The 27,207-nt window shown below is 37.8% G+C and overlaps 2 protein-coding genes across 4 annotated transcripts; both read left to right on the top strand.

Annotated features, from left to right (window-relative positions):
- Nucleotides 1-4,186: 4,186 nt before the first annotated feature.
- Nucleotides 4,187-7,112, top strand: LOC121638455. The gene is made up of 2 exons (XM_041983268.1): nucleotides 4,187-4,787; nucleotides 5,949-7,112. Exons 1-2 carry the CDS (start codon nucleotides 4,446-4,448, stop codon nucleotides 6,279-6,281), a joined length of 675 nt encoding a protein of 224 aa, XP_041839202.1. The 5' UTR covers nucleotides 4,187-4,445; the 3' UTR covers nucleotides 6,282-7,112.
- A 618-nt stretch (nucleotides 7,113-7,730) lies between these two features.
- On the top strand, nucleotides 7,731-27,067 carry rufy2 (RUN and FYVE domain containing 2). Of its 3 annotated transcripts, XM_041983172.1 has the most exons (20): nucleotides 7,731-8,034; nucleotides 9,909-10,017; nucleotides 13,793-13,966; nucleotides 14,087-14,204; nucleotides 16,106-16,207; nucleotides 16,321-16,444; nucleotides 17,109-17,173; nucleotides 17,267-17,332; nucleotides 17,800-17,869; nucleotides 17,999-18,100; nucleotides 18,188-18,304; nucleotides 18,399-18,491; nucleotides 19,476-19,550; nucleotides 19,653-19,750; nucleotides 23,328-23,447; nucleotides 23,773-23,902; nucleotides 24,035-24,129; nucleotides 24,353-24,401; nucleotides 24,624-24,704; nucleotides 25,012-27,067. In XM_041983172.1, exons 2-20 carry the CDS (start codon nucleotides 9,942-9,944, stop codon nucleotides 25,153-25,155), a joined length of 1,899 nt encoding a protein of 632 aa, XP_041839106.1. In that variant the 5' UTR covers nucleotides 7,731-8,034; nucleotides 9,909-9,941; the 3' UTR covers nucleotides 25,156-27,067. The 3 variants fall into 3 exon arrangements, with proteins under 3 accessions (XP_041839106.1, XP_041839097.1, XP_041839116.1); XM_041983163.1 differs by lacking the exons at nucleotides 7,731-8,034; nucleotides 9,909-10,017 and adding an exon at nucleotides 10,968-11,687; XM_041983182.1 differs by lacking the exons at nucleotides 7,731-8,034; nucleotides 9,909-10,017; nucleotides 23,328-23,447; ... (3 more) ...; nucleotides 24,624-24,704; nucleotides 25,012-27,067 and adding exons at nucleotides 10,969-11,687; nucleotides 21,039-22,700.
- The last annotated feature ends 140 nt before the right edge of the window (nucleotides 27,068-27,207 follow it).

Here is a 27,207-nt window from a genome sequence, read left to right as displayed (position 1 = left end):
GCAGATATTAAGATTATCAGGTCTAGACGAGAAAGATAAAACTGCTGTTTCCTTGACAACACCTTGGCAACAACAAGAGCAGTGTTGGTTACAGATTTATCCTATCAAACTTCCCGTTTAGAGATACTGGCTTTATACTGATCCATATCAGCTTATTCATGCTGGTTTACTGACACTCACTTACAGATTTATCTGTGCCTACCTGACAGGAGTCTGTTTTTAGGCTGTGTATCTTGCTCTGCTCTGCCTCCTCCTTTCCTCTGAAGATAAATATGTCACTCTCACTGCAGGAGGATGTGTCTGTGCTTTGGAAAAAGTGTGTGTCCAGAGAATTTAAGATTTTAAGCTACCCACTGCAGGGAAAACAACAGACAGACAACATAATGAGAACAAAATCATTTGTATCTGGACTGTAACAGACTTAGTTAATGCTCTTTTTGCAATTTATCTAAAACTCAATGGAAACCTGAGTTCACTGTGCAACATAATACATTGACAAAGCGCTGAGGACAAGCACAGAGTACAGAATATAAACATTTGTGGGGGACAGTAGCCAAATGTTGGTAGGATTGACCTTGTGACCAGAGGGTCAGCGGTTCAAATTCCTGGACCGCCTGGCAGGCAGAGAGAGGCACAATGACTCCCATCAAGATGCCTCAAAGTAAGAAACCCTAGGAAGGGCAGATTGTAGTTTACAAGGTATTTGGTGGTTGCCAGATGCCAAGGTACTACATCCAAATTATATCTCTCTGCTTCTTTGTGTGTCAAAACACAGAAGTGTCCTCTTTACAAATTTAAGGGCTTAATTTGTCAAAATATATGGGTGCTTAAAGGCTCTGACTGACTCTTTGAAGTGTTTGAACCCACAGCAGAATTGCACCTGTTTTTAATATCATGCCCCAAAGGGCCTGAAGATCATTTTAATACAATATTGGTTCTCAACCCTTGTGGTGACAGATTTCTCAAGATTCCCTTAAAAATGTAATGTTTTAATGTGTAATAATTAATCCAAAAATTAATGCTGTGAAACATTGTCATATAGCTCAATTATTTACTCATTAAGTGATTTACAGTAGTGAACTTCTGACAGATTGAATTTCCCATTTTTCATACCCAATCATGTTACTGACCTGCTGCTTTTTAATGTTACACAGATTTTATTCTTGAATGTTGTTGGCTTGTTCCATCAATCACTACATTCATTTATATTTACTTTTTATTTATGTTTTGGAAGCAACCAAACCTATTTACAAAATGAACAGATATGGGATAAGAAGTATTTAAAACAATATGATAGTAAGCTGTCCTGTCACTAACCCCACTGTCTTTAGATGTTTTCTGCTTGTTTTGCTTTTGTGCCCCTCTGACTGAGCCCCTTTGGCTCCCCCTAGGTAATGGTTTTTATAGACGACAGCAGTGTGGGCGACAGATTGTTGCAATTGATTGACTGCAAATCAAAATTTTGTGTGTCAGAGAGACACTTGCTACAACTGTTGAACTTGATGAATGTTTTTATATTAGACATCAAACAATTTCATTTTATTACACTGATACAGGGTGTATCTTATGTAAGTTCTGAATGAATAAACTTCTAGACAATGACAAACTGATTTTTAAAACAACTCTTAAAAGATCTTGCTGATGTGTCCATGGTTATAAAGAAGAAAAATTGCTGCTGCAGCTCATGCAGGAACAGTACTCTACTGAGAGTGTGCCACAGTTATTATTTACCTTTCCCAGGCTAAATCAAAGAGGAAAGACACAAATTAAATTAATTTTATGCTTAAAGATTTTCATAAATAGTCATAAACTGAAATTATTTTAATGGACATAAATGTTGATCTTGATTTGCTTCTGTGTGAACAAGAACAGAAACTTTTTTATGTTTAATAGTTAAATCTAATTCTTTGCAATTTAAATGAAGGTGCTTTGACTTTATAGATCATAGTAATAACACTTTGCCACCTCTTATAGAACCTGTGTAATTTGTCTAGACAGTTGTGCCATAATAGTCACTATAACAGGGTGTACTATCACATGTGACATCCCTACAATAATAACTGATGTCCTTGTAATTGTTGTTATTCATTGTGCAGTCCTTTTCAAAATGTGCAATCCCATAGGAGAACCAAAACTCCCCCAGCACAGACAGTGTTTGATCGTTGATTTGATGCTCTCATGTTGCACCTGCTTGTGGTCTAAACGTGGTTACCACTTAAAATAATTTACTGAAGCCCTTTCTTAATTCTGGCTTTTGATGATATCATGTTGTGCCACACCAAACCCCTGTTTAACAGGCTGCATAAACAGTTAAATATAAACAAAACTAAGGGTTAGGACAGCAAGTGTTTGTGTTTGCTTTCATAAATGTGGTTGCTGCAAAATTAGACATTTTTAACAGCATCTTATTCGTAGAATAAAAGGCACATTCCATTGTAATGATTTATCATAATGAGCAGTTGTATGTTTCAAGGCTATTTCTTTGTTTACAAAGCATGCACTTAGAAAGCCATTTGCCTTCTGATAGCAATTATGTTAATTATGAAGTTTGCACCATAAGTAGCCATACTGATTTTAGCTTACCACTACTAAGTTTGTGTAGCATAAATGAAAATGTTAAAAAAAAAGAAAAAAAAAAGATGCACACACACACACGCATAGTGAGAAAAAGATTAAATAAAATATTGTGATCCTTGAAGCATTTTGGAGATTGTCAAGCTATATGCAACATTTCTAGTCCTTTAAATATCTTTTCAAATTATTTTGATATTCAGGGCAGAAAAAAAACTTACTCATAATCACCAGATCCTGATTTACTGAAGTGTCATCAGTAATGACAAAACAGCACAGATGAAGGAAAAGAGCAAATGTGCCATCTAGTGCAAATAGACATGAAGCACAACCGCGTGTTAGTGTAGGAACAATGACACCTTGATAAGTCGTGAAAACTGTTAATGTTATTGTCCTGTCATTAAGGCATGTAATAAATGAGTGTCACATAACAATGACATCTGTGTGCTTGGAATCATTCTTAGCATGCTGTTATCTTCTGCCAAATAGAGAGAAAAACAAACAGAATGAAACCAAACAAATAGAAAAAAAAGGCAAGGATAGAAATTCCACTTTTCTTCTCTGTTTTATTTGCAGGCTTACTAATAGATGCAAATTGTTGACAGTTGGAAAATATTCTCTGAGATTCTGAGATGTCCCTAGACACCAAGAACATCAAAATGAACTTATTACTGTAGAGCAATTCTTCATTTAATTTGGGCATGTCCTTTTAGATGTTGTGGCCTGGGCTCAAAGAATAAGTAAAAAAATAAAATAAATTAAATAATAATAATAATAATAATAATAATAATAATAATAATAATAAATTTAAAAGTCAATACAAGGAGGAGTTCATTAATGACTTAGAAATATAATAAATATAAATTATAAGTGTACATTTATTCCTTTCTGTATATACAAACATATACATGTATACAGTCCCAGCCAAGAGTTTGGATACACCTAATCATTAAAATTTGGTAATTAGAATGGGTAGCTGTGTTCAAACTTTTGGCTGGCACTGTAGACATATCGCCTCATAACATTGTGAAATAGCAAAAGCAAAAGATGATGGAGTAAATGGAAGGAAGTTTAATAATAATGCTATTTTATTTTACAATTACTTACTCAGTCATGATGGTATTCATTTATGTGCTGCATGTAGATTTATTTATTTATTAATGTTTCTTAAAAGCACTCACAGAATGACTACCAATCATTCCATGAAGTGTGGACCCCAGCCTGCCTTCTAAGTGTACTTGGTATTGAGAAATGGCCCTGATCTAGATTGTTGCTATGGTGGCATCCTCTATAGACATTGGCGAACTGGCTACTGGTGTGGACGGATCCCCAAGATATTGTTTCCTCACAGAAGCATCAAGCCAGATGTTTATTACATTAAGTATTTTTATACCTACATTCAGCAAAGAGACTGAAATTAGGGAGTCATGTTTGTGCAGAATGGAAGGTGGACTGCTTTGTTTGCGTATGTGAAAGAGACTAAGTGTGTTTTTTGTAGTTGCTGTGTTTTCTATTTTGGTGTGTGAAGGCTTGTTTTATTTTAATATGATGAATTGTTTTTATCATGTAAAGCACTTTGAATTGCATTTGGCACGAAAAGCGCTTTATAAATAAGGTTTGATTTAATTTGATCATTAATAAAAAACAAGAGATGTGACAATTTGGGGATTTAAAATGTAGTTTACGTTCACAATTTTAAACACAATGTATCTTTTTCTTTAGCCTGATGGGGGAAATGACAGATATGCCAGAACATTTATTTTGAACTGTTCGAGCTCCATACTTCCTTCTGACGACTTCAACCTGCCGGGAAACGAACCGAGGTCGTTGTCTGCAGACGAAGGGACTTCGCGGTGAACGGATCTGCGAGCAAAATGAACGTCACTGAAAAGAAGCTGGCCGAGCTGATCCGCGATCATCCGAACCTGTACGACCAGTCACGCCGGGACTACAAAGACAACCTGAAAGGGCATTTATCGTGGAAAGAAATCGCTGACGCCATGGGAAAGTCGGAGGACGAACTGAAGGTAAAATGGAAAAATCTGCGCGACAAGTTCTGTAAGGCGAAGAAACGAGTGGCCAAGAGAAACATCCTCCAGCTAGATGGCGACGACAACCCGTTGGAAAGACATGTCCCAGTGCTGTACAGCCAGCTGGGCTGGCTGAACGCTTATGTCAGACCCCGAATCGAACCTGGTGTGGCGGAGTCAGAGGAGGTGCGTGTGTCCGCTTGTCTGCCCCGTCAATGGGCTGCCCTTAAGTGTGGCATGTTATTATTTAACGTGTTAGCCTGGCGGCCATGGAAACACCGACGTAATCAGATTTTACTGTCATATTAATTTAACTTATGGGAAGAAAATGAAAAAATAGGTAAACGAAAAGAAAAAGAAGTAGTACATACAGTATCAGTTTTTCAGTTTTATAAAAGCTAAGTGCATGGAAACATCCAGCTCCATCTTTTCTGCAGCTAGCTACCTCTACAACTTCCGTCTATGGCTTTTCAAAACAAACGCAGTTCGAGGAAGACAGACCGATAGATGAATGTTGTTTTATCAACGGTTGTTTGTTTGTTTATTTAAGCTTTTTTGATATTCAAACATCAATTCAAAGTTTTTTTTTAACATCTTCTTAAATTAAATTTCTTAGCGCTGTTTAAATCAATACTTGAAGTACTTGATAAATAGATTTTAAAATTCATAGAGTCAGACTTGTGCCCCGTCGGATTGAGTGTAGTGGAAAAGTAAAGCTAAAAAATACTCTAATAAATATTAATGATCAACAGTAACTGCTGATGAAAGAAAGAAGAATAAGAAATAAACAATATGTTAAATAAAAAATTAAACCAGACTGAATAAGGGATTTTTAAGTTGGCAATATAATATTTTGCTTTCCAAAGAGCTTTTTACAAAATAAATGACAAGATATACATGCACATTAAAGTTTTGCTTCACTGCTTTGCTACTAACAATAAATGGATGCAACATAAAATACTTTTGGGCATTTATTCAGCATCTAAACTGTAGTGTAATGTGTGTTGAGCTGCACAGTTACACATGTGTTTTTAACCATTGCCAATAAAACTGTTAAATGTAGATTAAACATAAATTTGTCACATTTTCTGTCATGCATCTGTGATAAACAAATAATGTAACAGCTATATTGATCAGCTATGTTATACTTAAAATCCACTCTTACAGAAAGGCCTCTTTTAAGAAATATTTTTTAGAAATGATTTCAGATGACATAAGTCTTTGTCTCAGTTTGAGGTAAAGAGAAGATCCTGCGAGAGACTTGACCGTGTCTCTGTGATCACCCGCTCCCAGTGTGTGTTGTTATCTGTGTTAAATCAGTTACTATGACATTTCTGTGCTACACAGGTAACTGGTAGAGCAGAAGACCCAGAGAAAGAGCAAGATAAAGAGGAGAAGATGCAGCACAATTCCATGCCTGTTGTCAGCACTAGTTTTTCTCCTGTGGAGCCATTTCCAAACAGCCACCCAGATGTTGGGGTCTCTCTTAAACGCAAAAGGCAAACAACCACAGAAACTGAGATAAACTCTGCAGATGCCCTCAGCAGCAGCCTCAGAGATGAAGATGAACTGTTTTTGCTTAGCCTACTACCCTCACTGAAGAGGCTAACAATTAAAAAAAGGATGGAGGTGAGGATGAAGTTTCAGCAGGTGCTATATGCTGCAGAGTTTGAGGACTAAAATGCTTCAGAGGGACAAAGCCCTTAATACATGTAGAGGTTTGCTGTCTCGTCTGTGCAGTCCTGGTCAGGCATTCAGTCTGTAAAAAGATATTTTTAAGCATTATAACTCATTAATATTTATTTTTGTATCCCTGTTACAGAAAGATATAAATATGTTTTTTTTAGAGTCCATTGCTGTGAGTGTGGAATATTTATCAAGTGGTGTGTCTCTTGACTTCAAAGCAGAAAAGTCTCACTGTCCCTCGTTTTGAATTAAGGTTATAGAGAGGCCTTTTTGTTACTATTTATGACCTGGAGTTATGATTTATTATATTTATCAGCCACATATGCAGTAAAATCTAATCAAGTCAAATGAACCTGATCATCCCCATCGATTACCTGCTTCTTAAAACTCATAATGTCATGTTGGTTTAACTGTTTAACCAGTTATTTAATAGCTATTCTCTTCTCTGCATTATATAGATTTGGAAAACTATTGTTTCCTTTAACTCTTAGAAAACATAAACTCCATACATAAACTTCTGTTTCCTGATTAATTTAACATATTTTTTAGACTCAATAGAGCTCACTGTACATGAAAAACTTTACCTTGTTTTCCTGGAGGGAGCCAGTGCTGCTGTTTTATCATTTAAAAATAAATATTTTTCATGCTCCAGAGAAACTTAATTCTCTCCGGGTGTTTTTTCTTCCCTTTGTACTCTGTTCACAAATGTCTGACCACAGCACAGCATCTTTGCTCACAGATATACAGACTTTAAAGAGAAAGATTAACAATAGTCAACATTCAGCTGGTGCTGTTAAAGATCATCACTGCTTTAGAAATGTTGGATATCTTTTGTTAAATGGCACCTTTTTTTTTTTTTTTTTTTTGATTAAACCACATATGCATTGATGGGTATGCAAATGCTGGACTTCATGATTGGAAAATAATATATTAATAAATAATATATCTCTAATCTTCTTGAAAAGCAATTAATCTCAGTTCATATGGAACTGAGCATTTGTTCCAGCTGCAGCGATAAAATTTCATTCTCATAGCTGCAAAGTCATTCATTTCCAAACAAAGCCAATCACTTCCCTGCCTCAACAAAGTCCACCCACTCTCTCCAGCTTTTGATTGGATGGTAACAAGCATTATGTTTTCATTCATCACCCTATGCATTTCATTCACGTTCTTTTAACTTAAAGGTTTACATGAATCTAAGTTATTTGCCCTCCTGCTCATTTCTCTTCCTGCTGTTTGTTTTCTTTTTGTCTACTCTTCTCAAAGCTACATTGTATTTATCAACCTCAAAACCACCTCCCTTCTTCCTCCACCATCTCCCGTCTTTGCTGTGTTACTCCCAACCCCCTCCCCCCTCCAAGCCTGCCTGCTCGATTGCCATTGGGTGCTGTGTGGGGTGATAGTTGTGGTTTCTGTCAGTGATATCCCCAGTGCGTGTGCCGGCTTACTGCCTCTGAGCTGCAGACATTCATATTAATACTGCAGCCTTGCAGTATCTTAAAAGAAAAATGCAAAGGTAGACTGACAATATCTTTATCTGTTCACTACTGCTGATGTGTTAGAAGATGCTAATTGGTGCCTGTAGCTGCTACAACTAGACTGATGGACTAAAGCTTTGATGTACATCAAGTTCATCTTGGAGAATTTATGAAGACCCCACTGCCTGAAGGTGAAAGTATAAGAACAGCCTTCAGATTGCAGACATATGGAATGACTAAGGATCTACACAGTGCTTCTTCATGCTGAGGTGAGATGGTCATTCCCCTAAAATAAGCATATTTAAGTAATTATAGCACATTAGATACACGTTTGATACATGTTAGATACATGGTTTGATACATGCAGGAGGCATAATTACAGCTATCACACGTGCAGCAGTCTATAACATATTGTACTAATATTGCTACAATTTGACTGCAATTTTTAAAAGCTACATGTAATTTCTCTTGATAAATACTATGACTTATGCACATATTATAATGATATTAAGTAAATTTACTGGAGTCTGAGAATAGCAACACTCCAAATGCAGCATTGCTGCACCGTGAAAGGCAGGCTACTACGATGAAACAGCATCCCATCGCTATTGGTGGACAGAGCTTCCAGTAGAGTGTATTGATTGGCTGGAGCAGTTGTCTCTTTAATAGGAGAGTGTGTTCCTGCACTGATTTAGATTGTCAAATGGTCAAAAGTTGCACCACCCTCAGAGTGTGGTGTTGTAGTGAGCATGCTTAGGTGTGGTTCAAAGATTAGTGGAAAATGTGTGAGGGGGATGGAGAAAAGGGTGGGGAATCATGCGACAACATGATGCAGTGATTTGATCATTCAGCTTTTTGATGTAAGCTGTTGTAATAAGTCAGTCTTATCAGTAGGATGCATGTACTGTGCATGTAGCTCCAGATAATAGAAACCAAATTGCTTATGTTTATTTTTTTTAAATACATAAAAATAATATAAGGCAATAATTTTAGGCTTAAGTGATGAAATATAGTTCTTTGTTACCACTTTTTAAACATTTCTGGCACAGTGTTAAAGGTAGTTAAATGCAGTATTAAATACAGACAAACATGTAGAAAATATCTGTGACAGATAAAACCATGAAGCTGTCAGTCATTTATACTGTTCGGCAAACAAAAAGATGAACTGAACAAATGTACATATGAATGGGAAGAGCACACATGCACAGACTGCATATCAACAATGAATCATATTTTCTGCTCGCTGTATTGAAAAGCAGCCTTTCAGGGATTTAATGCAGGCAATATATACAGAGAGCTAAGAAGGCACAGATTTGCAAGGAAGTGGTCATATGATTCCTGGTCAGTCCTGAGCGATTAGAGAGGCGGAGGGCAGGAAAACTAGGCAAGAGGAGGAAAACAGTGGGTTTTGTTACAAACCTTTACTGTAGTTTCTGTGCAAAAACAGCTATGATGGATCTTGGAATTTGCCATTGGTGTAATTGGAGTTTTTTGCAGCAATGTTGTGTTAAGGTTGAGGACCCAGTGTAAATGTTTTCCTCTTGAGGGAAATAATTAATCAAACTCCTTGAAATTTTTGTGGTGAGTGTACTACATCCACTTTCATTTTGTTGTAATTTTATTTTCCTCTCAAAACTGCAAATCAGCATATATTATTCCTGATAGTAAAGGGTGTGTAGATGTGAGGGGTGTTTGTTCGGATAAGTGACAGGATTGCGAGGAATAATGGTCTCTGTTGTCTAGATTAAATAACAATTATGGCAGTTCATTAATGTGTCTAGCTTGTTTAATTCCATTTGTTCATAGCAGAATTGAAGAGGTAGCATTTCAGTAATCTGGAGTTAGGCTGGTAAAAGTGATAGCTAAATTTTACATTAGCCTAGCATGGTTCAAAACTAATCACATAGCCATGTGCATCTAAAAATATATTTTTACTTTTATTTCAATTACTTTTATAACCAACATAATTTCAGTCCACTGAGTAGGGTGCTGCTCCACATCCCATTTTCTCTGGTACCTCTGATCTCTTATGTCAAGCAGGCATTTCTGTTCAGCACATCCAAGCACATCAGAAATCTCAAGATAAACCACTCCAGAGTGAATCACTTCAAGACTGTGGGATTTTTTTTTATCCCCTTTGCAGCAAGACAGCAGTCTGAGAGGAGACCCCCTCATCATGTATTCTCCTCAGAGTCTCCATCGCTGGGGCATCACTCACAGTGAGAGTATGGAGCGGTTAGCCTACAGCCAAGGTATGATGGAAGCTGATATTTGAATGGCCGACCACGTCTGTGATAACTCTCACTGCACGCTAATGTCATCTCATGTTCTTACTTTGTCTGTGAAAGAACATTTCCACAGTCATCCTTACTAGAGAACCACTGCTCTAGTAAAAATTTGTTTAGCAGAAACCTACTGATAGATAACTTTTCATGAGTCATGTGACATGACTCATGTCAGACATGTGGAACCAGCTATCTCTGCTGTCTATCGTTTGCTTATTTTCTCAGAGTAGTATTGATGCCCCCCCCCCCTCCCCCCAAGCTTTTGTTCTTACATTTATAATGTAAAATAAATGTAATAATAAAGCAGATAACTGTGCAAACTAATTGATAATACAACCGATGATTGTGTATAGTAGGCCTACCTAAATTTAACACACAATATGTTTTTTTCCACTGGAAACCCTAACCACTAACAGTCTTGTACTCTTCACTTCTCCTTTCTTTTTACTGTTGACTTTGTGGGTGTTTGTCATTCACACCATTACACTACAACATTTTGATCGATTCCTTTGTATTGTTATTTAAGACGTTTGCCAATGTGGATTTAGTATATAGTTGTAAATATGAAGGTCAGAAGCCCAAATACCCCCCAGCAGAAACTACAAAAAACTAATAAAAAAATTCTATACCTGCTTCTAACAGGTGGAAAGTACTCTGATTACTTTAAAAGGAATGTAAATTTGTCACCTATCGCTACACCAAATGCCCCTACAGAATCAAAAGCAGCCTTTTAGGGATTATTCTACATGATTATGCATTAGGCTCTTTCCCTCCTCTCATCTGAAAAAGGGTCTCACATCTTTGACCCGCACACCGCCCTGTAATTCTCACTTTCAGCAGCAGAGGGCAGCATGTTACCAACACAACAGCCTCTAAAATCATTACGTAGTGCTGCCTTTTGTGTGTCTTGTGGGCCTTTTGACACCGCCCCTCCGGAGGGTGCAGCGGAACTGTGGAGTCGCCAACTGTCGGTTAGGTTTGCTGGCTGTAAACAAATCTGTACGCCGCCGCGATGTACAGAAAAGGCTTATTTCTCGAAAAGCAATTTTCTGTACTTTCGCCGCGGGTTGTAACGCTTATCATGTTGTGAGACTGTCGCCTGTTAAACGATTGGCGGCCTGGTAGCGCGAGGACAGTTGATCTTTACCTAACACTGGTTAGACCTGTCATCCTTTGGCCAGTGGTATCCCAGGTAGCCTATTTTTTATATGCTACAATTACCATAATGGTTGCCCGGTGCATTGTTCATGAAAGCTAGCCCGCTAACGGTTAGCATATTTGGCTTTTTGTTTTTTATTTTTTGTGCATCGAGCAGCATACATAGTTTTAATAATTTCAGACGCACTTGAACATGGCATCGGCTGCAGAGCACGACCTGTCTCTGTCTGAGGCGGACAGCAGCAAGGAAAAATCACAGGTGTTTGGGATTTTGAGGCTACAGGAAGAGAAAACTGGTGCTGGGGATAAAGCTAACATCACCAGCACAGTGAGAGGAGGAGGTGGAGGAGACGGGCGATGGCAGGCTCCTATCTTCGCTTTGGCCAGGAAAGCGTCCGAGACTATTTCAGGGAGCATTCATGTCCTGCCCAAAGTGTCAGAACACAGGACGTCTCTTCCAGGGGACTGGACTGTCCAAGGTAGAGTATCGACATGGTTTAAAGACGTTGATTAATAAAAGACGTAGGGAATAATTTAGATTTATAGAAAATGCGAAGTATGTGATTAATTAAGTAAGCTGATTGGAGCATATCAAATAGTCTCAACTGGTGTGGTCGACGTGACTATCATTTCCTCTGCTGTTAAGTGAAACCAATTGATTTTTTCATACATGCATAGCACCCCCCACCCCTACCACAACCACCATTCACAGTGATACAGTAAATTCTGCACTTGTTTATACAACCATTCAGCTGTGCTGACTGAAGCATCACATGCCTAACTGATGCAACTGGAAATTAGTCCTCAGGGGGTTGTAATACTTTGTGGTGTCATTCTGCTGATAAACATCGTAATAGTACAGGCTTAACACGAGCAAGAGCTCCAATCTCTCTGCCCTGCAGCCAGTATCTTTATTTATGTGTTGTCAAGCTTCTTGTACCCTCCCACACCCTCAACTAAAAATAATATTTCTGTCATGTGTGCATCACAGACTTGCACATGAATGACTGATCAGCTGAAATGGCCAGTTATTTTAATAATTAACTTTTTATATTTTATATTAAGCAAAATACCAAAACAGCTGGTTTCAGCAACTTATATTTGACAGTTTGCTGCTTTTATTGAGATTATGTTAAAGTACATTAAGCATTCTTGTATTTTAAACTAATCGCTTAAAGCACAAAAATAATAATAAAAGAGCAGTTTTTAATGTTAATGTCTTTAGGAAATCTTGAGTGCAGATACAGTTCAGGACAAATTCAAACTCTGCCTTATACATTCAATCTTGCATTACGTTTGCAGTTTTAGGGTTCAAGTTGCTTTAGATTTGGCCCTTTTCATACTCAGTTACTGTATTTGAAGTCACATGATGAAAGTTTTCGCTTCTTCAAGGCTCACTGCCTCAGTGCTCCAAACAATCATCAGCCAAGAAATAGTTAGTTGATTTATCTGTGTATGTACATCCAGGCCTGCTTGTTACATTTAAAACTCTGACAAACAACATTTCACTTGACATTACTCTGTCCCGTCCTGGTGTTTGGCTAAACATTAACCCAGGGTTCCACATGTAGAGTTTTTAAATGCATACGGCTGGGAAATGTTACAGTATCTGGTCTTAGATATTAGCATTAATCAAAATGTAGTTGTTTATTTAGTCTTAAAAAAATACACTGATTAATTTTTAATGAGCTAATAAGTACAGGTTTCAAAGAGTTATTTGACTTGGGTCACAGATTTACGAAACAAATTCACTTCTGATATGTTTGGCACTTTTTCTATACTCTGTTGATCTTTGACAGGACACTGATCTGACAGACAAATGCAGATATGCATTTTATGTTTAAAGTGGATTTGACCTTTTGAAGTATTTCCCTACAATAAACATGCTTCTGAGATAATGACGGCTTGTAAGACATTAACCTGGCTGACTCAGTTGTTCAGGCCTCAGTTCATTTAGTTATACCACCCCTCCTCCTCCCCCCCTATTTTTTTAAATTGTAATAAAAACTTGTCTTTTTTTTTTTTTTTTTTAATAAATACAAAGAAATGTTTTTAGTGTTTCCACTAAGCATTTCCCTTGTACTTTGAAAATGCAAACAAAGTTTTAATTAACAAGACAGAAAAGATGCATAATTACCATTGTATTACATCACACAGGGAACTGTTCTTTTTGGTAACTTGGGAATAGAGAATATTGAATTTTGTAGTTTTGCATGATGAATCAATGTCCATTCATGCTTTATATAATAAGTTCAGTCTGTGGTTGGTACTGCGTGATTACCTTCTTCGTAATTCTTCATACATTTTCAGTAGTAATACAGATCTGTACTGAAGGCAGACAAGTACATATATACAGTCTGTCTCTGTAAACAACATAATCTGTATATTTAGTAAAATTGTCTTTCTTAGTAACTCACCGTTTTTTGTTTTAATTGAGTAGATTGCTGTTTTCAAACAAAAAGAAAACAACTGAGAAGTGAAATTGGTTTATTCATACTCTTGTCATTCACATCCAAGATATTTTGAATAATCAAATGTATATTTACATATTATTTTAAGTATTTCCTCTGTATTTGTCCTGTAGCCTTGCGAGACCCCATGGCCATGGAGCGAGCAAACCTGCTGAACATGGCCAAGCTGAGTATTAAAGGTCTGATCGAGTCAGCTCTGAGCTTTGGGCGAACTCTGGACTCGGACTACCCACCTCTCCAGCAGTTCTTTGTTGTCATGGAGCACTGCCTTAAACATGGTCTCAGAGGTAAGAGAGGTGGATCTTTTAGATCGTGCTAGGTGTGAGTTTAGGGCTTCTATTGTGTTATCTTCTACCTTATTCATTTCTCTGCCAAGAAAGTTTGTTAACTGATTTCTCCCTTTTCAGTGAAAAAGTCCTTTTTGGGTTTTAACAAGTCTTTGTGGGGTCCACTGGAGCTGGTGGAGAAACTGTGTCCAGAAGCAGCAGAGATCTCAGCATCCGTACGAGATCTTCCCGGCCTTAAGTAAAGAATACATTCATGCACACTCCTCAACTCAGTCAACTTGACCTAATGAGATGATGTAGGAACATGAGCTACAGCAATTACACACAAACAGGAGTAACATGAGAATGTGATCTGAGCTATTTCAGGGAAGTACCTGAGTGTCATTTACTTTCACTTCAGCTTTCTCCAATCTGCTGTCTTATTTCTCACTTTCCCTGTTTTTCTTTTATTCTTTTTATTTAAACATATTAAATAAATGTGCATCAAGCAGATTGTGTGTCATACGGCCAGTTTTAGGTAATAGTGGGCTTAAAAATGATTGTTGTTGTCAGTGTTAGGCAGATTGTGGGAATAGCTTGACAGAAACATATTTGTAAGTTAAATGAACCACATGTGCATGATGACCTTTCAAGCAGGCAATGAAATGAGAAATATTCTCGTTTTGTCTGACCCTGCAAAATGAGGAACATTTGTGTTTGTTCAGATGGAAAACACACTTTTTCCTTTCCTGGTGCTGAGTCAGACCAACAGATGTGTCGTATAACAGTGCAGAGCCTAAGTTTAGATACAAAAACTGTACAAACCGTGGGGTCAGAGTCAATAAAATTTAAGAATTCTGATGGGGCCTAATCAACTTTCAGAAGATTTTACTAAAAGCTCGGTTTTTGAGGAAAATATTTAATACTTACACCTTTATATATATGAAAAAAGTAGAGTCTGATTTGTCACTCTTGAAATTTTAAATTTCAAGTTTAAAAAGACACAAACTGGGCCTGACTGACAGACAGACAGACAGAAAAAACAAACTTCTGCAGATCTGCACCCATACACTCATTGGCCACTTTATTAGGTACATCTTGCTGGTACCAGGTTGGACTCCCTTTTGCCTTTAGAACTCTCCTTTATTATTCGTGGCATTGATTCAATACGGTGTTGGAAACGTTACTCAGAGATTTTGCTCCATGTTGACATGATGGCACCACACAGCTGCTGCAGATTTGTTGGCTGCTCATCCATGATGAGAATCTCCCGTTACACCACATCCCAAAGCTGCTCTATTGGACTAAGGTCTGCTGAGTGTGGAGGCCACTGGAGTACAGTGAAGTCATTGTCATGCTCAAGAAACCAGTTTAAGATGATTTGAGCTTTGAGACATGATGCATTATCCTGCAAGAAGTAGCCATCAGAAGATGGTACACTGTGGTCATAAAGGGATGGACATGGTCAGTAACAGTACAGGCTGTGGTGTTTAAATGAGGCCTAAATTGTAATAAGAATGATCCCCCACACCATTACAACACCACCAGCCTGAAATGTTGATACAATATAAGATGGATCCATGTTTTCATGTTTACACCAAATCCCGACCCTATTACCTGAATGTCACAGTCAAAATTGAGACTCATCAGACCCAGCAACGTTTTCCAATCATCGATTGTCCTGTTTTTGTGAGCCTGTGTACATTTTTGCCTCAGTTTGACAGTTTCCTGTACTTGGCTGACAGGAATGGCCCCCGGCGTAGTCTAAGCTTCTGTTGCCCATCTGGTCCGCGGTTCAACGTGTTGTGTGTACAAAGATGGTATTCTGCAAATTTTGGTTGTAACCAGTACAACAGCAGTTTCTGAAGTACTCCGACCAGCCCATCTGGTACCAAAAACCATGTTCAAAGTCACTTAAATCTCCGTTCTTCTCCATTCTGATGTTTGGTTTGATATACAGCAAGTCATCATGAACATACATGCATAACAGCACATAGTTGCTGCCATGTGATTGGCTGATGAGCTATATTTGCTAACAAGCAATTAAACGTGAAATAAAGTGACCAGTGAGTGTATATCATGGTACACCAACAGCACAAAACCCTCACTACCTTCTCAAAAGGTCACCTTATCACTGAAATGATTGTGTGTGCTTTCTAGGACTCCTTTAGGCAGAGCCAGAGCATGGCTGCGTCTGGCTCTCATGCAGAAACGGCTGGCCGACTACCTAAGACTTCTCATCACTCGAAAAGACCTGCTCAGGTAAATGAAAGAGAAAATGCCACTCTTTACTGGTGTTTTAACAGCAAAACTTTGATTCAACATAAATAGGAGATTCTGTACTTAAAGAAAAAAGGTTTTCTCCTCCTCCTCAGTGATTTTTATGAGAATTCAGCACTGATGCTGGAGGAAGAGGGGGCAGTGATTGTGGGCCTGCTGGTGGGCTTGAACGTCATTGATGCTAACCTGTGTGTCAAAGGCGAGGACCTCGACTCTCAGGTAAGCAGTGCTGACAATTTAAAAAAAAAAATCCTCTCTGACGCTGGGCATGATACAGTATCTAGAATAAAAAATATCAGATGAAATTACCATTCATTGACATTCCCTCTGTTTGTATTATGATTAAATAAACCTTTTCTGCTTCCAATATACTAATCAACTCTGCATTTCTGTGACACGTGTTCTGGAGCTGTATAGTTTCAGGAATCGCAATCAGAGATTAAAACTATCTGTTGAGTAATTTTATTTTGACATCAGGAAGGAGAGGGAGGACTGGGGCTCCAGGGTTATGCTTCCATTTATGGGTGGAGACTTGGCACATTTCTCACTATTACAAGAATCCTGCAGGTTGTTTTTACACCGGACTGAATGAGACTGAGATACTTGTGATGTGGAATTATCTGATGTAATCAGTCATGTGAGCCTCTCTTTATTAACTCCATGCTGAAATAGCAGCTTTCATGCATGTATGTGGTTTTAGGTTTTTTGTTTTGAACTAGTTTTCATTTTTAAAATGACCACACATTTCTTATTCTCAGAAACACCTGGCTGATTGCAGACTGAAGTCGAAAAGACCTATATCAGTTGATGATGTTCAATCATTTCTTTTTTCAATTGTTGACACCTTTTCAGTGATGCTAGTTTATTCATCTTTTTATTTTAGGTTGGAGTGATCGACTTCTCCATGTACTTGAAAAATGATATTGATGACTACAGGAGTGAGGAGAGGTAAGATCTTTTCATTAATGACTAAAATGCTTTTGCACTAGTTATTTTTTTATTCCATCTGTGATGCAGAGTTGTTTGTTTCCATGGCAACAGGAATAGCCAGATTGCATCCATTTTGGATCAGAAGAACTATGTAGAGGAACTGAACCGACAGCTGAAGTAAGACCTTTGTTTTGTACTCAAAGACACCTGTCTGAAGGGTTTTCCAAAAGTTACCATAAAGTTTCTAATCAAAGGAGTAAAAGCTGTGCCTAAATACACAATGTAAAGCATCAGCCATGAATAATTATAGCCACTATAATCCCAGTCCCATAATCTAAAAGAAAAAAATGACTGTTTCTGTACTTTGTAACTTGTACTTAAAGAGCACTTTTCCATTCAGTTAGACCCCTCAAAGGGCTTTACACTACATGTCACACACATTCACACCCCGACAGGCACATCGGGAGGCAATGTAGGGTTAAGTGTCTTGCCCAAGGACACTTCGACATGTAGTCAGTGGAAGCCTGAAATCGATCCACCTACTTTCCAGTTGGAAGACAACTGCTCTTTCTCCTGAGCTCAGCTGCTCAATTGTTAAACTAATTGATCAGATTGTATTAGTAATTTTGTGTTTTACTGCACAGCTCTACAGTTCATGGTCTTCAGGGCAGAGTTGACTCTCTAGAAAAGTCCAACTCCAAACTTATTGAGGAGGTAAGACCCACAGAAAAAAAACAAACAAAAAAAACTGCATCTAATCCTCAGAAATTACAGCATCAGTTTGAGCAAAAGAGCCCGTTACTGTTCATCCTTCAGTTACCATATACATGTTTGTGTCTGCAGTTAGCAATAGCCAAGAACAACATCATCAAACTGCAGGAAGAAAACCAACAGCTGAGGAGTGAAAACAACCTGATTCTGTTAAAGGCACAGCAACATTTAGAGGTACACAGCTACACAAAATTAGAAGAACACATATGCTGTCTCAAAACAGAAAAATAATCTTCTTTAATGTTTTTCCTCTTGATGTAGGTTACTGAAGGAGATGTGTCAGTGGAGAGAGACACTTACAAACAGTCTCGTCAGGGTTTGGATGAGATGTACAATGAGGCTCAGAGGCAGCTGAAAGAGGAGTGCCAGCTCAGACAGGTCAGACCTGGACCTGTGTGTAATATGTTTCTTTAAAATATATGTGAAATAGGTGGAATAATCATTTATATGCATGTGTTGTGTCCTTTGTCAGGATGTGGAGAATGAGTTGGTAGTCCAAGTGTCAATGAAACAGGAAATGGAGCTGGCCATGAAGCTTCTGGAGAAGGATATTCATGAAAAACAGGTCAACAAAGATTTCTTACTTTCTTTAAAGAGATTCCACATTGAACAGCTGTAAAGCTTCATTAATAGAAGGATGATGGCAAGATAAAGCTGACATTTCTGGCCTTGCTAGTGTCTGGCCTCCCGCTACCAACGTGAACTCTTCAACAGAAACACCAGCCACTGATATTTAGAGCCAAGCTGTTAGGTACGTTAGTCCCTAACAGACAGGCAGACAAACCAATGCCGCTGAAAACATAACCTCCGCCTCAGCAACATAACTCAAAAAGTTATGTATGGATTTTGCTTACATTTTTTAGGAAATGTTAGATATGTAATAAGGAACAAATGATTGCATTTTAGAGGTGATTCGGTTCACTGTCTGGATCCAGAAATTTGTTTTAAAGGATTCTTTACTATTAAGAGAAAGGGAACCCTTTGCCTTTACACCTTTTAACTCATCAGATAATGCACACCATCATCATTAACAAAAAGAATATTACAAGATGATATCATGGTAGAGGTTAAATACACTAGCAGCTAACCCAGATTGCCGTCATTAGATAAAATGCAAATTTCATCAATAACTTCTAAACTGTTGTAGCTATTTGCTTCATCTTGGTGTATAAGGGTATGTTTCCAGGGTCAAAGGTTCCAAATAAGATGTGGCATCTATCCTGATGATGGCAATAAATAATAATATTAGCTTGAAGTATATATAAGAGTGTCTGTGCTCTCTGAGTGCTTCTAGTTTCAGCTTGGTAAAGCTGGATGCATTAAAATCCAAACCTTCATGAAGTCAATCAGCAGTGAAACTGGAGGATGGGGGCTTATTCTTACGATATAACAAGATAATGTAATATTACATTATTGTATTTTTATGTTATCTTACCCAGTTTTGTAACATCTTAATTTGCTGCTTGAGAAAAGGCTGCATTTCAGTGTACTGATTTATGTTAATATTAGAATTTTTAAACAATTTAAGTGTTGGATTTTTAATTAACAGGACACACTGATTGGACTGAGACAGCAGCTGGACGAGGTGAAAGCCATCAATGTAGAAATGTACCAGAAAATGCAGGTACTGACAGAAAGATACTCCCCTTTAATAATCCAAAAGTCAGACATTAGAATGCATAATAGTCATCAGTGCTTATAAAAGTCACTCATTCTCATTTTCCAGTCATCCGATGAGGAGATGAAGAAGAAGAATGATATGATCAGTCGTTTGGAGGAGAAGACCAATCAGATCACTGCCACCATGAAGCAGCTGGAGCAGAGGTGAGATACTGTACTCTGCCTGTAAAAGCACATCACACCCACTAATCACATCACTCAGACCTTTGTGCCTCCACCGCACATCCAGCTGTCTTAACCAGGTCTACCACAGTTTTTTGTTATTGTGTAAGGAATTAGTAATTAAGAGTTCAGCTTTGTTTCCATTGTAGTTAAGCAGAAGAGAACATTAAGACAAATTATTTAAGCCTTCTTTCTCTTTGTTGGGGTTTCCCCAAGGAAATGGGTCATGAGGTGAAAAGCCTTATCATTACATCATGATGTTTCCCTCGTTATTGTGGGTTATACTGTATCTCATCGTCAATAATAATTTCTTTGAGGGAACCCCATACCACTTAACTTATCATGTCTGATACCATAAACTGCAGATATTTTCATGCATGTTAACAGTAAGTGCTTCGTGTTTGTCATTAAGTAGCTGCCTGCTGGTCCATTGATGCTCCCTTCTTGCCCCATTGTCTGCCAGTCAACATGATCCATCCTTCCCCTCTCCTTTCCCATTGGCTCCTGTATGCTCCATCTTATTTGTGATTGGCTGTGACTGTTTTTTGCGCTTGACCAATTTTTATGTAGGCTGACACTGCAGGACAAAGACTTTGGCAACACTTTCAGCTGGAGTTTTGTGTTGTTATAGCTGAAAATTTTATTAGAGCAATTAAAGTGTCTTTATAAAAATATGAAATTAAATTATCTACCTGCTAATGTGAGAAATACCCCCCCCCCTTCTGAATTGAACATGTTTACTCTAGAGAAATTAGAATGGCGATAATTAGTGTTTTTGTTGTGTTTTGCTTTTCTGGCTTAAATCTTTCATGTTGATAATATGCAGCAGTTCTGTTCAAATATAACCTGAAACTTCCAGATTTTGTCAAATGGAGTTCTGTTCATCTGTCTTCTACATTATCTTTCTCTCCTCCTCCCAACCTCTTCTCATTGCTCACTCTTAGTATGAAAAAAAATATATCCAGAATGTAGAAATCTGATGTTGGCATGAACCTGGCCGCCTCTTTTTTAGTGTCTCATTACCACTTCCTGCTATGCTTATGGTGATAAATCACAAAAATATGTTCAGTGTAATTGGCGCCACAAAGAATACTGATGTATTGACATCCTTTCTTCCTACTTCTTTTCTTTCCTCCTCCTTCCCTCCCTTCTGTTTGTCTCCTTTTTCAACATCCATCTTCCATATATCCATTTTCCATCCATTATCCACTGAAACCTCCATGTTTAAATTTACTTTTCTTTTTGGTTTTATTTCTGCTCTCCTGTGCAGTGATAAGGATCTGCTCAGCCAGACCAGAACACTTGCTATGTCATTTGTGAAATGTGCCAGCACAGACACAGAGCACCAGTACAAGCTAGTCAAGGACATCTCCTTCTGAGGACATGCACGCATAAATAACCGACTAAACTTAGAGGGAACTTTCCTGTTATTTTGCACACATATTTCAATTGAATTTAGGGCCTGGGAGCTGCCAAATCAGATGAAACTGGACAGCACATTTGGTTTAATTCAGGAAACATCCTCTGCAGTGAAGTCCATGGATTTATAGAGATTTTTGCAGCACTTTTCACATTTTTGTTTGTGACACCTGAGTTTAAAAGAAGGAAAGAAATGTTTCTTGTGAATGTCCTGACAAGACTCAGTCTTAAGTCAGAATCTTGGTGTTAGAAATTTCTTAAAAAGTAAAAACACATTTGAAATTAATTATTTACTGCTTTATACATGCTACACAGTTTTAAATAGTCAGTTTATATGCAGTAAGAAAGGCACTAAGTTAGTTGGGACTCATAGGGTATTTGTTGTGACTAATAAACATTAAAAATGATTACAATAGGTTGATTTCGTATATTTAAGCAGCATCTTTTGGATGTAGAATAAAGTGAAAGTGGTAGCTGCTATAGGATGGTGATGAGAGATGTATTCTCTGGAGAGATATTGTCATCACTACAGACTTTCCTGCTTCCTGTTTCACAAAATAAGTAGACTTGCCTGCCCCTTGTTAGCAAAACAATGCTTACATAGTCCCGCAGTCCATGCTGGCTTAGCTGAGATATTTGAATAACTGCACCTGTGCTTTCCTGTCTGTCACAGTCCCTGTGCCATTAGAGGACATTTATTTTAACGCAGCTCAAGTAGGTAACACTGTTCAGCTGTAAAGCTTGAGCAGAGCAACAAAGCCTCGCTACATCAGTTTGCACCGCTGCCCATCGCAGTCACGGAGGGTCGCTGCAGACGAGCAGTCAGACAGGAATGTGTTTGTGCAGTTTCCTGCTTCTCATCTGTTCCTGGTTTACGTTGCATGTGTTGCACCTCCTGACCTGCTGTAACGACCCTTGCTGTGTCTGAAATCACTGTCAAGCCCTTTGCAATAGTTATTGACTCATGAGCAGGTAATTAATAATAATAATCCCATCCCGTGATATTTTAGGATGTTACAATTGATTTCAGAAAGTATAAAGCGGAGATTTATAGCATTAATTTCTTGTTTACAATTTTAACATTCAAGCATGTGGAAAAGCAAATGTAGTGCAACATAAATATACAAGGGGAGTGATTGTGGACACAGCTTGTTTCCTATTCGTTCTACATCCTCTTTTAAATTTCCCTGAAGTGAAAATGACAGGTTGGGTTTGCCGAATGTGAACTACTGAATGGGACCAGCAGCCGTTTATGCGATTCAGATGTTTGTGTGCTCAGCCAAATGTAAGAACTACAGAGCTGTAAATGTCCATTAAGGAAACTGCGTCGTTGTGATCGTCTTGGCATATTTACTGACTTCTGTGATCTATATTAGGTAGTAATCTCTCTGCCAAGTCAAAGTACATGTTCTTAATGCTCTGAATTTGTACAGAAATGAATATGATACAGCTGTTTAAAACTTGCAGCTACTGACTTTTACCGCAGTCATCAATAAAACTAAGTGTTTTGAAAGTGCTGGCTATGGTTGAGTTTTTGGGCATGTTTAGCTTGTTGATGATGTGAACAGTGACACATTTTTTATGAGGATTTTAAAGGAGAAAGAATTTTTTCTTTAATGTGTTATGATACCTTTAAAATGTTATCCTTAAAACAAATAGCTGAAATAGCTTCTCCACCCTGGGCAGAGCAACCAGATATATTGAAATATATTGAAATTTCAAAGGCGTGACTTCTTTTTGTCTGTCGGCACTTAGAAGCTACATTTGGTTAGTTATCCTTCACTTATTTTGTCTATACTCTTGCTTTTATCTCATTATGTCATCTAGATCTTTATTTCGGAGCTATCCCTCCTTCATATTTCCTAATGTTATGTTTTGTACTTCCATAGTTCAAATCTCATCCCTGTGTTTACTTCCTGGTGCTGTAACAGTGCAGATTACAGCACCTTACTTATTCCCAGCTTTAGCCATTCCTTCTTCATCTTTATCCCCTGATGCACCAGTCTTCAACTTTCCTCTTTACCCTTCCATCATCCCACCCACTTGTGTTTTTTTCCTCTCCCCCCTTCAAACGCCCCCACCCACCTCCCAGTTTTTTCTCTCCATGGTCCTGAGTTTGTCCCTGGTTATAATGGTACAGATTACAGGAGGCAGAGAGGCAGCGCACCTCAGCCGAGGAGGGAACCAGACGCTTCAAGTTGGACTTCGCTAACAAGGCCGACAGCCTGCAGCGGCAGATTGAACACAGAGAGAAGCAGCTGTAAGCAAGACGTGCACTTATACATAAGCTTAATTGTACATTTCACATAGAAAAGCTGTTTAGTATGGGTAAGCCAGTTGTTGCTGCTAACACTCCCCCTAGAGTTTGTTCTGACTTAATTCATTAACCTAGAAGCCCTACTTTAAGTTTTATACATCTGCTTGTTCAACAATTGACACGCCAGACTTCAACTTGAAGAAGCAAGAACATAATACAAATTGAATATATAAAAATCAGTGTGTAGTAATATAATCTTTATTTCTGTTTGTCATTTTTACTTTTTTTTTTTTATTTGTGAATGTTTATGGTTACGTGGGACATGCAGCCAGCAGCTGGAGACAGACCTGAAGATAGAGAGGGAGTGGAGACAGACATTACAAAACGATCTGGACAGAGAGAGAGACACAGTGGCTCAGCTCAGCACAGAGGCTCTGCAGATCAACGGACTGAAAAAGGTGACAAAAGAGATGCGAGCATGACCTGCGTGTAGTTTGTTTTATTAAGTAAATATCTCATGTATGTACGATGGATCACATGTGCGCTGTACTTTGATCTAATGTTGGCTTGTGTTGTCTGTGGTTTCCAAGGAGTTTCATCGTCTCCAGGATGAAAACGTTCAGCTGAAGACCATCTGTGAGGATCAAGAACAAGCTCTAGAGGAACTAGGCTCCAAACTCAGCGAGTATATAAACTTTTAATAGTCATTTCTCTTTCTGCCAGTCAAGCTGTTTCCCACTTTCAACATTTTAATTTGATTTAATTTATAATATAAATGCATCTTAGAAATCCATCTTATTGCTCTCATATGTTTTCTTCATTTCAGTCACATCCTTAGTTTTTTTTTCATGATATTTTATGATTTATGGTGGCTAACTGTATGTATGCTAAATGTGCTTTGTCATTAGATCTAAACTTAAGATTGAGGACATTAAAGAAGCCAACAAAGCTCTCCAGGTAAAGTAGTAGGCAGAGTTGAAAATATTGAAAAATTATTTATATATATATATATATATATATATATATATATATATATATATATATATATATGATAGTGTATGCCTAATTTTCTTGGAAGCAAAGAAGCTCAATTAAAAAAAATCCTTTTAAGTCAAACTGCTTGTGGTATTGCTCTTTTAATGTGTAATATGAAGTAAAGAAAAGAGTGTTTTGTTTCAGGGGGGTCAGGTTTGGTTGAAGGACAAAGATGCTACTCACTGCAAGCTGTGTGAGAAGGAGTTCTCCATCTCAAGAAGAAAGGTCAGTCCTCACTAGACTTAAAACAACGCATCAAAAGTCAGTTGTTTTCATAGCGGGAATACTCTTCTTTTTTGCGTAACAATTTTATAGCAGATTTTAATACCCATTTCACTCTTGGTCTCTCCTGGAAGTACTCATCACAGGAAATGCACACAAGACATTTCATTTTTTTTTTTTTTCGTGAAATTAAACACAGCAGTTTTGGCTTTAAACTCACAGGAGGTCTGAAATTAGTCATTTACTGTGTTTTGAAAAGAAAATTATTCAGTCAATTAGCTGAACAACAGCTCTTTTTGTCTATCCACAGCATCACTGCAGGAACTGTGGGGAGATTTTCTGTAACAGCTGCTCCGACAATGAGCTTCCTCTGCCAGCGTCTCCCAAACCAGTCAGAGTTTGTGACACCTGCCATGCCCTCCTACTCCAGAGATGCTCCTCCAATCCAACATGAGAGCACCCCGCAACACTGCCAGGATAATTTAAAAACAATTTCTGTATATCTGTCTGCAGGATCCATGCCCCCAACTTGTATGAACAGTATTTGCTGCTAAGGGGGGACCATGTGCACAAGCTTGATGTTATTCTTGTTTAAAAAGCCCCTGGTAGACTAAAAGAGTGGTTCCTGCACTGGTTTCATGTGTCTTTTTCCAGGAGTTCAAAAGGTTTTCTCCTGTAATTGAATACAGAGGAGAAGCAGTTAAGTCTGCTGTAATATGGGCTAAAATATTCTAATAACAGAGAAGTTAAAGTTCTTACCTTAATATTAATAATTATGACTGTCTTCAATTTTCTAAATATACATGTTAAACCATTAATTTATAGAAGAAAAATGGACAGCATGCAGTACACTTTCACCCACTGTCTCTGGGTGTTTAATAGTTGGAAGACTGAACATCCCATGGTGAACAGCTGGGCTGCTGTTCATTCTTTTTTAGAAGCATGAGGATTTGAGATGAAAATGAAATTGCACTGCTTCTGCCAAATGCAGATGGGTGTCTTAGTTGTTCTCAACACCATATCATCTTAATGCATGTGACAAACTGTGAGCATTTGGCGTGTAGCAAGACACAAGATTATATTCAGTACACTCTTTCTATTACTTGGCTTGTTTTCAGAGTTTTCATGTTCATTTTAATAGAAATGAACACAATCTTAAAAACAGTGTTCACACGAATTAACAGTAGACCAAATCAGTCAGATACTACAGTAAATCATTAACTCTGTATGCACTGCCTGGCTGAAAAAAACAAAACAAAACAAAAACCTAGAAGCATTATGATCTGGGATTGCTTCAGACGAGTTTACACAGTGGCTTGACAGTCCCATCAACATCTCCATGAGCAATGCAACTCCAGATAGAAATGGACTAGAAAAAGGACTTTTTTTTGGTTAAGCAGTGTATATCTTTGTGTATAGATCAAAACTGTGCCACAAAAAGAAACCAGGGTCATTCTTTTAATTAAACTGGTTAACATGTGTACCCTCATGTTTTGGATTCAGTGGGTCACATTCTTCAGACTAATTCCAGTATGGCTTGAGAACTGCTGACAACTTCATCACAGGGCTGTGGGGTATGAAAAGTGTTTTTTCCTCCTTTTATAAATGGTGCCATATGAGCATACATTTATATGATAATACACGATTTAAACATTTGAAAGTAGCAACACTAGCCAATCAATCTCGATTAAAGGCACATTTCACAGTTTTGACGCACTAATTAATGCAGTGGATGCTGCAACAAATCCAGCCAACATCAGTTTGGATGGCTCTTGTGTTGATGAAGGTTATGACCACTTCACTCACTGGTGGTGTTCTTATGATCAGACTTGAGTGTTACACACTTCTGACAACTTTGCCACAAAATATGTTTGGTACACTTGCCAATCACTTGCTGGTAAATATAATTTATTTTGTATTTTCTTGTTTAAATCACATTATTTTGTACTTTACCAAGTTCTGGGACCTTGTATAAACTTTCAATGTTAACTTGAAGTTGTGGTAAAAGTTTATAAAATCTTTTACCGCTGCTCCGTTCCTGAGAGGGAAGGTTTGAAACTTTTTTTTTTTTTAAATCCATCTTGTCAACCTGTCAAGACCATATTAAGTGATAGGTACCAACAAGTTACAGTATACTGTATATATGGTTTTGCACATACTATGTTTACAGCATTTTTTTGGAAATGGAAATCTTGGTTCCAATATAGTTTCTGAACTGAACGCAGTAAATTTCTTTTTGTTAATCTTGTAAATCTTCCAGTTTACAGTAGGATTTGTACAGTGTTGATAAAACTACACATTGTATATAATTTTGTTAAAGCTTCAGCTTACTAATCCTTTCTGTTCTAAATTAAATTGATTGCCAAGAGCCCGTTGTCTTGACTGCAGTACATCTGAGTTAGACACAACAGTAAATGTTCTAAATTGCTTTTTATGTTTGTGAATGAAATTCCACTTAACATTAATTTTGACGAGCTGGTCTGTTACCGGTTCCTTGTTCTTTATT

This window comes from Melanotaenia boesemani, chromosome 1, assembly GCF_017639745.1.
Source record: "Melanotaenia boesemani isolate fMelBoe1 chromosome 1, fMelBoe1.pri, whole genome shotgun sequence".
Lineage (NCBI taxonomy): Eukaryota > Metazoa > Chordata > Actinopteri > Atheriniformes > Melanotaeniidae > Melanotaenia > Melanotaenia boesemani.
This window is presented reverse-complemented; position numbering and strand designations above follow the sequence as displayed.